Below are 13,072 nucleotides of genomic sequence, written 5' to 3'. Positions count from 1 at the left end.
ACTAATGGACGATCTGTGGCAGAAATGGCTCATACATTTCTCCATAACATTTACAAAATCCAAGCTAACAAAACACTATGCAAATGAGAATTGTCTAATTACTATGAAATTACTGATATCTTTCTCCACAGAGTTTGTTTCATACTGTTTGCCACTAACATGCAGTAGTCTTCAACTACACATAGCTGAGGAAATATACAGTAGGCTTATTGTTACCTGGTTATTGTTACCTGCTTATTGTTACCTGGTCTCCTCTAAGTTCTCCTCTGCTTATTGTTACCTGGTTATTGTTACCTGGTCTTCTCTGCTTATTGTTACCTGGTTATTGCTACCTGGTCTCCTGCTTTGTCCCTTGAATGTTATTCCTCATTTTGATGCGGCCCTTTGATACTAAGAATGTAACAGTGTGTGGAGTAGATGATCATGTGTGTGACTGTGTGGAATGAGTACCTATGAAGATTATCAAATCTGTGACTGTGTGGAATGAGTATCTAAGAAGATGATCATATCTGTGATTGTGTGGAATGAGTATCTAAGAATGTAACAGTGTAAAGTAGATGATCATATCCAGTCCCAATGACCCTGATACAAAATCACAGAACACACACCCCTCAATACACAACACACACAAACTCCCTACAGTGGCAAAAGCCCTGCAACGGAAGCAGAGTATTAGACGCAGCTCATACACCGTTAGAGCGAGGTTTGAGCATGGTTAGAGCGAGGTTTGAGCATGGTTAGGATATGGATAGCGTGATGAAGGTACCGTTCTAGTACCGCTGGAGTGTGGTTAGAATGCAGTTACAATGTGGCTGGAGTGTGGTTAGAATGCAGTTAGAGTGTGGTTAGAATGCGGCTGGAGTGTGGTTAGAATGCAGTTAGAGTGTGGTTAGAATGCAGTTACAATGTGGCTGGAGTGTGGTTAGAATGCAGTTAGAGTGTGGTTAGAATGCGGCTGGAGTGTGGTTAGAATGCAGTTACAATGTGGCTGGAGTGTGTTTAGAATGCGGCTGGAGTATGTTTAGAATGTGATTAGAGTATGTTTAGAATGCGGCTGGAGTGTGGTTAGAGTATCTGGATTTACTTACCTTCTCCTGCTCGGGGCTGAGGTTGGGGGTGCGCACCGGGGCATGTGGCACCTCTGGGTTCCTGCCGCGGTTTGGAGGAAGAGGCTCCTGCGGCAAACCAGCACAAATCTCCTTCAGGTCGGACATTTTACACCCACCAATCAGAACGACAGACGAGTCTTCTCTACACCACCACTAAAAGCGACAGACGAGTCTTCTCTACACCACCACTCAGAACAACGAGTCTAGCGGCCTGTCATACAGGGTAAGTGTGTGTGTGTGTGTCTACTCTAGCGACCTCAGGGATAAGGGAATGGTCACACGTTGCCCGTCACAAGCGTTGTGCCGTGTCCAGAGGGCTCCTGCTCGTGCTGTGATGGAGATGCAGTTTCAGGGCTCAGTGTTCAACTGGTCAGGGAAGGTCGAGGTCCAGCTCTCCAAGCCTCTGTGAGCCTCGCACACCTCCCCCTCACACCATTGGACAGACACACAAGTCTTCCTTCGTTAGCCACCAATTGGGGCAACAGCCGCAGACCTGTCCCAGCCGTAATCATTGACTTCAGGAGGCCTGGTGGGCTCCCAAAAACAAACATTCAGAGCTCAGGGCCCTCTGAACCAGGCAGCTATGTAACTCAGTTACTGCAGCAGCCTTACACAAGTCACCTTTGGACCTGCTGTCCGTAGGCCCCCTGGGCCTGGATGCTGCATTATACTGCCACTAGTCACTGCACTCTGGATGATTTACAGAGCGCCCCCCCCCCCCCCCCCCCCAGGTCTGTCTGCTTCAGCTCAGGCAGGCGCAAATGAAGACGTTAACTCACCAGTGTGGAGCGGTTAAAGCACAGATGAAGAGGTTAAAGGTTAGGGTTTAGGGTTAGTAGATGAAGACGTTAACTCACCAGTGTGGAGGGTTAAAGCACAGATGAAGAGGTTAAAGGTTAGGGTTTAGGGTTAGCAGATGAAGACGTTAACTTACCAGTGTGGAGCGGTTAAAGTGGAACTCAACCCTAAAACAACATTATGCTCCAACACTATATTTCATCACATATATATATAGTTGATTGCACTGCCATCAAATGTACTGACTCCATATAAAAAAGTTACGTTTGTAACTGTTACAGTAACGGTGATTTGACGCATCATCAAATCACCGGAATGAAAATGCATGACTACAATTCTGAACGTTCTGAATGGAGCGGCTCTTGTCAACATTGCCCACCACAACCAACAGAAGTGGAGCCACTTTGTTGTCAGGAGTGGGACCGCGGTCAGTTTTTGCTGAGAGAGGCAGATGAGATGGGGGACGCATCCGAGCTGTCCTGCCTAACCCAACACAGCAGCTTTTGTGCTCATCTGGACAGAGGGGTCCTGGAAACGTTTTTCCACTTCATTAATTGGAGGAAAAAGAGAAGATCACAGGGCCCAGGAGGACAAATGTCAAACAGACAAGTAAGTTAATCATATTTCTGTTTTTCTGTACGTTATGTCTGCTGGTTGCTAATAGGTAGCGTAATGTAGCTGCTAAGCCCATAACAAAACAACACCAGAGTAGACTAGTGCTACAGTCAAAGATCCTTGATTACTAGCTCCGCTTGAACCCTCTCTGCTACAGTCACTGCATGTTCTGAAACAGAGGCGGTTACAGGACTACCATCTCTCATTTCAAACATGAAATGGAATTCAGCTAGTAAATGTGCTAGGAAGACATTTAATTTATCTTATTTTCTTCCAACCAGTTTCGTTTGGTTGGCTATCGTATCCTTCTGGAATGGGTGCTAAGAGGCGAGCGTTTGGGGAAGCACAACCGAGCATTACTCCCCGCCTGCCTCGTTGATGTTGTAAGGCAGCAGTATGCGTCCCCTGACGGCCAATACACTGGGTTCCTCGAGGTGAGAGAGGCAGCAGAAGGAATCGAGTAGACTACTTCTCAACAAATGTAAATAGTTCTGGGTGCTCTTAATAAACATTTATTTTGTTCTTCGACCTTTTTTTTTTTTAAATACATTTACCTGAATACACATAGCCAAGCTATTTCTTGATCATAACCTCACAAATGCACAGTCTAGTAATTATACATGTCTGGTAATTTTTAGCCCCACATGTAACGGTGACACACATTCTGCCATAGCAAACTTTAGGTTGCAGGAATTCACATTCACCTTTGGATTTGTGCTACATACAATTATTAGAAAATGTGGACATGTTTATATCTAGGACAAATGATTGTAAGCCAAAGCCATTTCACTCGTGTAAATAAAGATGACTGTAATCCTAAGCCATTTTCACTTCTGTAAGCATATGTGAAACATATTGCCTAATTGAATAAATATTTAACTCAATATAACAATACTAGCTGTTGTGAAAGTAATGACACAGGCCATTGATGCATTAGCAAACTGTAATGAGAGAATCACAAGACTTTTTTTACAGTACAGATACAGTAAAAAAGTACAGAAAGTACAGATACAATATAAATAGACACTGACACTGAGTTACTCATTTAGCAAAACGACTCTTGTGTTTCCGGGCAGCATCATCTTTGGATGGTTTGGGGAGTGTTCCTATGTTAGCAGGCAGGTCAGGTTATAGAAGAGTTGAAGATGTGTCCCTGAAGATGACTGTAGGATCATTCCTCCTCTCCAACAGCAACTGCATCAATTTTGTTCTAAAGTTGACTGTGTTTTGCTGATACCTCTTTCTTGTGACCCATTCTTTTGAACGCTTGCTCCATTCTTGAACGATCACAGGTTTTCCTGTAAGATATGAAAGGATTATTTGAGCAATTATAGTCTGTTTAATATATATTTTTTCACACACACAAATATATTCTAACACTGACCTTCTGAGTCCAGCTTTGGTTTCTGAGTCAGGTTCTCATTGTGATGCATGATGGCCAAGTTTGTTCTCTGCTTCATACTCTGGTAGGAAAAGCACTGTCTCTTTGGAGCATATTTCAAGAGGGAACTGTGGAATACTTCCAAGGCACCTGGTTGTTCAGCAGAGATGTAATATATTAGATTACCTTTACTGTCAACAAATAAAAGGGTGCCCTGACTCATCCTTGAAAGAGATTAGGTGAAATCAAACTACAACAGAAATACATTAGTGCTGTCCATAGCATTGGGGAAGCTGGTAGATGTTTAATGCCTGTTTCCATCTAGATAACTATATTCCATCTACACTGTTAATAAGACAGACTCACCTCTTCTGGCCCACATCATTTAGGATGTTGCATATCAATCCAAAATTACTGGTTGAATTTCTTACAATCTGACTCATCATTACAAATATCTCCCATCCACTGCATCAAATTATAAACCCTTAAAATAGCAAACCTTGCTACGGCAATGTTTATAAGGGATGCTTACACCCCTTAGACAAGTGAGGGAGGAAGCTAGAGTATCGAACGACTGTGACAAAATTCAGCAGACAAAACCACTGACCTGTGTGTTTGAAACGCCCCATGTGTTCTAGGTCCTTCTGGAGTGTTGTGTTCAGGACTATTCTAGCCAGCTCCTGATATGCTTCACTGTCCTTACACAGCCACATTTTTTTCTCCCGGTCTTCATCGGTGAGAGGTGGGTGATGACAGCTACGCTCAGTCCCTCCTTCAGTCCATGTATGTTCGTCGATTATGTGGTGCAGAATTGAATTCCACGTCGACTTCAGTGTCTTATAAGAATAAATATAACAAAACATAATTTAGTCTTGCCAATGAGATGGGACTACTGAGATAAGCTACTCAGATTGGATGACATTTCCATAGTGAGGCAGTTGAGTACAGAGGACCTTAAAGTGGTCTACATACCTCTACATTTCCTTTTGCCTTGGCAGCAGAGTACCAGAGATGGTTCCGGACTGAGCGCATCCAAGGTTTCAATGCTGCACATCCCCTCTTCTTGGACTTGGATATCAATTTGCTTTGGATATCTGGGTAAACACAAGACAATGTTACGAGTAAAAGCATGACCACTTGCAACCAACATCTGGGTACTTTCGCAACCAGGGTAAGCGCATAATGTCAAACAATGTGTTTGAGTGGACATGTAAACAAAGGCACTTTCTTGTCACTTATTGAACTCGTGAAAGGGCTAGGAGTTCAATAACGCAGAAAAGTCGCTTTAACCTGATGCTAAGTGATAAGTGCCTTTGTCTACATGTCCACTCCAACACACTGTTTGACACTATGCACTCATGCTGGTAGTGAAAGTACCCGTCTAAAGTCAGTGATTAAATTGTTGTGTACTACACATCTAATGTCATGATTTTAACCAGGAATGTGGTTAACAGCTATACTGACATACCCATCACAAGCTTTAACTTATAGTGGCAGATTGTACTCACTCTTCGCAGTGTGCCAAATATCAAATTGATGATCGACCTCTTCATATTCCTCGCGCATTATTTTCTTGACACTCGTGGAACGATCAGTTGCCAAGACCTCCACATGTAGGCCGTTGTCAAGTAGATGGTCCAATCCGCGCCTGAGGGCAACAGTCTCCACAGCCCCTGATCGAGCTTGTGGTCTCAGTCACCTAAAAAGGGGCATAATAAGAGATAGAAATGTTTTAACACATACAAATAAAATATATTCTTATTATTATTATTGGTGACCAAGCAGCGAAGCTGCGAAGGCACCCATTGTGTTTCTACGTTTTCCTATTATTAGGGGTCCGAGCAGCGTAGCTGCAGGAGCCCTATTGTTTCTGTACCGTTCATTTTTGGCCAAAATTCTGTAAAAGTCATACTGCAGCCTAAACCGTAACTCCAAAACTCTTCAAATTTTCAGGTATGGTTACCAGTACCCCGCTCTACCCATAACCCAAAATTTGGGGTACTGCACCCAAAGGTGGCGCTATTGGAAAAAAAAGTTAATTATGCTAATTTCTCCTTACCAGATTGACCTAGACTCAAAATTCTTTCATCATATTTAGATGCATCTTTTTCACCCTGGTCTCATGCTCTAAAAATGTTTACTTTTGCCACAATTACAGAGAAAAGCCAAACATCATAAAAAGTTTCACAGGCTTCAAAAATTATCAAATCTTCACCAAAATTCTCACAGACAATGTTTGGACAAAGCCTCACAAAAGTTATCAAAGGAATTTGGATATGTTGTTCCATTTCAGAGATATAGACCAATAAAGTTCGACCACTCAGTCCATTTCTCCTATATCACCTATATTCCTATATGAGTAATTTTTTTTCCTTGGAGAACAACCATTCAACCATCATTATGTGGATACCATTAACAGTGCACATTTTCAGATCTGTACTCTTTTTTATAAAGCCCTTAATTCTATTGTCAAATGTATGCTAGGAATTTTCTTGATGTTGTGTGTTTGCCAACACACATTTTCACCATGTGAATGTGACTGCCGAATATGTAGGATTGTCAGTGGCTCAGTGGGATAATGCCTAGTGCTGGTGTTTGTTAGGTTGAGGGTACAAATCCCCGGTAGTGCTTTAGGCTCTAGCTTGAATACTATTGGTTATTGAAGATTCACACCATTGAACAGCACCTGAATGACATCAGGCAATCAACATACACAGTCATTAGTTGCCAAGAATCAGAATGCCGAGACACTCTGACATTTAGGGGAACTTCTTTGTTTACTATTTTTCCTTCATAATTAAGTCTATCATATTTATATTTCATCCATTAGTGTTCTTCTCTACAAATGTCTAATTGCCCCAGAATTTCAAAAAGATTTCAGGTGTACTCTTTCAGGAAAGCCCTTCATTTTATTGTGAAATGTATGCTTGGAGTTTTTCTTGTGTGTTTACCAACACACATTTTCACCATGTGAATGTGACTGTCCAATGTGTATGATTGTTAGTGGCTCAGTGGGATAATGCCTTGTACTGGTGTTTCTTAGGTTGAGTGTTTGAATCCCCGTTAGAACTTTAGGATCAAGCTGCACATGCTATTGGTCATTTAAGATTCACACCGTTGAACAGCACCTGAATGACATCAGCCAATCAACATTCACACTCATCAGTTGCCAAGAATCAGAATGCCGAGACACTATGACATTCAGGGGAACTTCTTTGTTTACTATTTTTCCTTCATCATTAAGTCTATCATATTTATATTTCATCTATTAGTGTTCATCTCTACAAATGTCTAATTGCCCCTCCATGCTTGGAGTTTAGTTTTTCTTGTTGTGTGTTTACCAATACACATTTTCACCATGTGAATGTGACTGCCCAACATGTAGGATTGACAGTGGCTCAGTGGGATAATGCCTTGTACTGGTGATCCTTAGGTTGAGAATTCAAATCCCACTTGAAGCATTAGTGTGTTGTGGATGTTAGCATACTACAATAGAATGATGTTGGGTTGTGGAGGTTAACACACTATAACATTACAACTACTTGTCAATATGGACTTGTAGTGCAAGGCAAGTATTACTGTATAATTATAGGCTGTTTATCTTATTGACTCCGACACAGCTGTAGCCTATAATTATTTGTTATTCTTATAATATTTGTCATTTCTTATACATATTTAGTCGGCTCTTCCACTTGACCGAACTCTGTATCGGTTAAGGATGTCACGCATGAAACAATGCTGCAGAAACACGAAAATACGACTTTGAGTTTAGTAGGCTATAATTTCAGTTCCTGTTTATCTATTGCACAATGGGTAATAATTTAAAGGAATCATGTTGCAGTCTTGTGAATAGTGACCCTGCAAGATCCCTAGTCATTGCAAAATCATAGTCTGTGACTTAAAACTCTACTACTTGTCTTTAGATGTGAGAGGGTCTGAGACTGTAGTCTTTCAAAAATCTTTTCCAAATCTTTGCAAAGTCTGTCAGTGTAAGGAGGGCTTGAGGTGAAAGTACTGTGGAGAAATTGCAGGATTGTTTGGCTCTGCCACCTAACCACACCCAGTTTACCTGCTGGGAAACCCTGTAGCTCTGGAGCAGGGGCTCAGACCAGGATAAATTGTTTGCTCGCCCTCAGTTCACTCTTTTGTTCATCTCAACCCAGCACTCCAGTGTGTCCTGCTCTGTGTACGTCTTTGAGTTAACAAAAGTCATCCATCACTTTAATCATCACTTTAATGACCCTCACTATGACTTTTGTGATGTTTATCAGTTTGTAGAGTAGCTCTGCCATCATGTGTAAAGTTAAGGTCTTTGTTTGTTGGTTTGGTGTGTTGGAGTCCCATGTGAGAGATGATTAGGTGATGTTGGTTGACTTGGGATGTCAAGTATTGTTTAGTTGTACCTTATATAGCCATATAATTTCAGTTTATTGTTCAAATATCAATTGGTTTGTTTGTGAGTTGGGATCTGTGCTGATTTACCCCATTTCACTGATTACTCCATTTTCTGTTTGTTTCCTCTTTGATGCAGCACACATACAAGTAAAGAACAAAAGAAAAGATGAATTGAAACTCAAATAAAGTTAACTTGTGTTGCACCGAAACCTGCCATCTCCGTGTCATCACTCCATACCCATTGAGCCTTCTGACCGAGACTCTGCCTGCTCGCCACACACTCACTCTACCTCGACCCACATCGCCCCCTACAGTTCCTTCAGTTGGGTTGTGGAGGTTAGCATACTAGAATAGAATACTGTTAAGAATACTGTTGGGTTGTGGAGGTTGGCACACTATAACGTTACAGCTACTAGTCAGGACTTGTCATGCAAGGCAAGTATAACTGTATAATTATAGGCTGTTCATCTTGACTAAAACACAGAACCCACCCCACCCCCCTTCACCTACCACCACAAATACAATTCCATTCTGTGGGAAACACTGCCTTCCATTATCAGACCCTTCATCTTATCCATGACAAATGCATAGTCCTGTAGAATAGAGTATTGTTAGAATACTATTGAGTTGTGGAGATTAGCGCACTAGAATACTACTGTTAGAATACTGTTGGGTTGTGGAGGTTGGCACACTAGAATAGGGTATTGTTAGAATACTATTAGGTTGTGGAGGTTAGCACACTATAATGTTACAGCACAGGGTAATCCTAATTTTATGCATCAAATTTATTCCAATCCAACTCAAAAGTTTTGAACAACACAAAGTGAAGGTTTTATCCAGATCAAAACCAAGAATAGATTATGTGATCTAATCCAATTTCAGGATCCTTGTTTCCCTTTGAATAACCCATTTTCAAGATTTGATCCAATCCGATAGCCGAAATCCGATAACCGAAATCCGATCTTTTTGTTTTTTTGAACAATTGTGCCCAAACAATCAAAGCATATGTAAAACTAAAAAGCTATGCTACCTCATGTTCGTTTTGCTCGGACCCCGTAAATCACCGCTTGCGGTTATATTTATTATTATTCCGTCATGGAAGTCTATAGCAGCCCATAGAACCGTCTGGTAAAAAGTTGTAAAATTTGGCACACAAATTAGGCACAGTCCCATGATTAATTTCACCAAGTTTCAAGTTGGCACCTCGAGCCCTCTAGCGCCACCAACAGGCCAAAGTTGGACGTGCGTTCATACAAGTAACTTTTGACCCGTTGGCTCCATTGTCAAATATGAGACATCGTTGGAATCCTTGGACCAAGCCGATTCCAACGCACCCTATGACGTCATTTTCCGCCATGATGGATTTTCCGCCATATTGGATTTAATCAAAAACACCTAAAAGTTTTCACAGGTCACAAAGTTTGTCCGATTGACACCAAACTTGACACACATAATCTTCGGTCCAAGCCTCAAAAAAGTTATCCCTTTTTGTCTTCAAATCTAAAACCGTTCGCCCGTAACAGCCAATCATAATTGGCGGCAAAGCCACCAAACAGGAAGTGAAGTGATATCTCAGCAAAGCTTTCACGTATCAAAACCAAACTCAGGAACATGGGGTCAGGACCAAATAAGGAGGAGGCTCAATAAATATAATGACTTTTAACCTATAGGTGGCGCTATAATTAGCAAATTTACCTTTTGGCCTGTAACGTGTGTTGTGTTTGGAATTCAAACTTACTAATGGTGATTGTTAATACTATGGGAGGTCGTAAGTCCGACAGATGTGAATTTGTGATGTCAACGTAATTGATCCGGCCGCCATATTGGATTTAATCAAAAACACCTAAAAGTTTATGCAGCAATGCTTACACATATCTAAACCAAACTTGGTACATGGACTTGAGACCCCATCCTGAGGATGCACAATAAATTTGGAGTCTTTTGACCACTAGGGGGGCGCTATAATCACAGGAAGTAGGCTCATATCTCAGCAATGCATTCACATATGGAAACCAAACTTGGTATATGGACTTGGGACTCGATCCTGAGGACGCACAATACATTTGGTGTACTTTGACCACTAGGGGCGCTATAATTAGGAATAATTTCTCGTATTGACACCAAACTTGGTACGTTGATTCGTGAACACATCCTAAGGACCCACAATACATTTGGTGATGTTTGACCACTAGGGGTGGTATGATTAGCACTTTCACCTATCGCAACCAAACTTAGTATGTGGACTTGGGATTACATCCTGAGGATGCACAATTAATTTAGTATGCTTTGACCACTAGGGGCACTATATTTATTAACACTTTCACCGATTAAAACTAAACTTGGTATGTGGAGTCATGACCCCATATTAAGACTGCACAATTATTTTGGTGACCTTTGACCACTAGGGGTGCTATAATTATCAACACTTTCACCGATTTAAACCAAACTTGGTATGTGGTCTTAGGAGTACATCTTGAGGACACACAATAAATTCGGTGACATTTGAATCCAGTCCAGTCCAATCCAATCCAATCTAATCAAGTCCAATCCAATCCAATCTAATCAAGTCCAATCCATTCCAATGTAACACAACACAGTCAAGTCCAGTCCAGTCCAATCCCAACTTCTGCTCAACTGCTTATCTGCTTGGCCCCCTCATTGCTGCTTGCAGCTATATTTATTATTATTGATTGAATTTTGATTCATGTGACGTACCTGGACCAACTCTGAATGGACAATTTCCCTGCTGGGGTCAGCCATGAAAGTATAAGTTGTGAATTTTGCGTTGAACCCAGGGCTGTCTGACCGGCCATCAAAACAAAGGTGTGGCATTTTTCCATCTTGCTGCTCCATGAGCAACTTGGCCAATACAATACTTCTCTGTAGTTCAAATTCAGCCTGAATGACTGGATGCAAGTAGGAGTTTTGTATGTCATAGAATGTGCTGCTGCTAAAGATCTGAAGATTGAGGAGTTTGGCCCACTCTTCCAACTTGGTGAATGTGCTTCCCGTAAATAGTATGGCAGCAGCAAGGAGGAGGTTAGACTGTGGCATTCCACGTTCAGAGGGACATGACGTCCAAGTTCCACTGTGACCTTCTGCACACTCCCACTTGACCCTCATCTGGGACCCAACATAGGACACTTCTCTTTTTTCTATGATGGTGGCACATATTTGGCAGAATCTGAACAGTTCTAGTACCTTAGACTCTGAGACTACAACTTTTTTCTCCTGCCAGCTCATCTTTGCAGTTCCCTCGTCTGTGACACTGCTGGCGGAAGTACAGTCTGTGTCTGGTTTGTAGGTGGTTTGTGTGGCTTCTAAAGTTTCGATACTGGAAAAGCTTGTATCCATATCTTCTGTAAGTGCTGGGTTTCTTGAAGGTCCAGTGGTTCTCTGCTGCAGAAAGACAACACCGTTAACACTACATACCAAAGAAATAAATAAAGGCTACGTACATCTGGGTCAATGACAGGATATAGCCTGTCTAAACATTTTTTATTGTTAAAAGAAAGTAATGAATTTAAAGGTATACTATGCAACCGGGGTTGATTTTCCAGCGAGGCTCCCCTCAAAGGCCGAAAATAAAAGTGCACTGTCGTAAAGACGCTCAGCTGTTCTCCTGGTTTCTCCGTCAAGCCAGGCGCGGTTGTTTTGAGCTTAGCAGACAGGTGAACGCAACGAATCACCATGTCTACTGCGGTAAGTGACTATTTTGTTCCAATTTTCAAGTTTGAAAATGTAGCATGTTTTTATACAATATTTATTATGCATGTGTCTAAATAACAAAGATTGTAGTTAGCCAAGTTGGAGTTTCCCATACATTTATCCGACTGTCGTTGGGGGAAGGGGGGTTCTGATTTCTGTGGTTTTGCACCTCGAGCACTGAATTAGTACATTTCAAAGAATTGAAAATGGTCTAAACAACCTTATGCATGCATCAGAAATATTTGAAATAGTATGGTAGATAATCAGACTATTCTAGTCTGCCATAGTATGACTAGACACAAAATCGTTTGAGGCTCAGGACTTATGAGCTATTATATGTAGGCTAAACTTGTTATTGACAACAGCTCTGTGATAATATTGCAGGAATCAGCTTCAACATCAGCTTCGTCTGAGTTCTCTGTTCAAGCTATAGGTGGAAGGGGTAGGGGTGCAAAGCCCAAAACCAGGCAGAGAACATCAAAGTGGAGGGGTGCAAGACTGGACTCAACTGAACAGAAGAGGTTACAGGACCTCCAAGACAGGCACAAAGCTGAAATAAAGGTGTGTAATAACACTGATACTAATTACATTTTAGATATTCTTAGTGTCACATAATAAAACTAATTGTTGCGTTGTAGGACAAACTTTATTCCCTGGACCCTATCCAGAAGGACAGAATTCTGGATAGAATGGTGCAACGGTCACCAGGAATGATGATTGACGTCATGCATTTCCTGGACGTTCCAGAGAGCCCTGTCCTTGTCCCTGACCCAGCTGGTCTACACTGGTGCATCTGTGGCAACTGCAGAGACCTGGAGAGAAAGTGCTGTCGGCAGTCACCACAGGACTGTGTCAGTAGAATTGGCCATATGGACTATTATATTTTGGATGAGGGTGTGTTGGGGCTGGCTCGTGCTGCATGGAACGACATCTTTGCCCTGGAGGATAACCCTGAACCTGGGGTAGACCAGCGGCAGTTCAGGCATACGGCTTACCGTCAGTTTGTCCTGTGGCAGCACGGACGCCTGGGTGTGGGCAACAGGGTTGTGATACCCAGCTGTTGTGT

At 41.9% G+C, this 13,072-nt stretch overlaps 2 protein-coding genes across 2 annotated transcripts in view; both read right to left on the bottom strand.

Annotated features, from left to right (window-relative positions):
• uroc1 (urocanate hydratase 1) overlaps positions 1-1,507 on the bottom strand; it is a 69,125-nt gene extending 67,618 nt beyond the window's left edge. The window contains exon 1 of the mRNA XM_042090368.1: positions 1,089-1,507. Within this exon, the coding sequence (XP_041946302.1) occupies positions 1,089-1,214 (126 nt within the window). The 5' untranslated portion in view covers positions 1,215-1,507. The remainder of the gene's footprint in view (positions 1-1,088) is intronic.
• Positions 1,508-3,408: 1,901 nt separating this feature from the next.
• Positions 3,409-5,591, bottom strand: LOC121707358. The gene is made up of 5 exons (XM_042089858.1): positions 5,412-5,591; positions 4,876-4,997; positions 4,511-4,739; positions 3,907-4,053; positions 3,409-3,820 (listed from the first exon to the last, which is right to left on the bottom strand). Exons 1-5 carry the CDS (start codon positions 5,467-5,469, stop codon positions 3,651-3,653), a joined length of 726 nt encoding a protein of 241 aa, XP_041945792.1. The 5' UTR covers positions 5,470-5,591; the 3' UTR covers positions 3,409-3,650.
• Positions 5,592-13,072: the final 7,481 nt, after the last annotated feature.

Source organism: Alosa sapidissima, chromosome 4 (genome assembly GCF_018492685.1).
Source record: "Alosa sapidissima isolate fAloSap1 chromosome 4, fAloSap1.pri, whole genome shotgun sequence".
Classification (NCBI taxonomy): Eukaryota; Metazoa; Chordata; class Actinopteri; order Clupeiformes; family Clupeidae; genus Alosa; species Alosa sapidissima.
This window is presented reverse-complemented; position numbering and strand designations above follow the sequence as displayed.

Excerpts from the sequence above, each read along its gene's own strand:
- LOC121707358 (XM_042089858.1), bottom strand. The coding sequence starts at position 5,469 with ATGCGCGAGGAATATGAAGAGGTCGATCATCAATTTGATATTTGGCAC. Across the intron at positions 4,998-5,411 it reads TATTTGGCACACTGCGAAGA|ATATCCAAAGCAAATTGATA; the intron begins GTGAGTACAATC and ends GTGTTTACCCAG. Across the intron at positions 4,740-4,875 it reads AGGCAAAAGGAAATGTAGAG|ACACTGAAGTCGACGTGGAA; the intron begins GTATGTAGACCA and ends TATTCTTATAAG.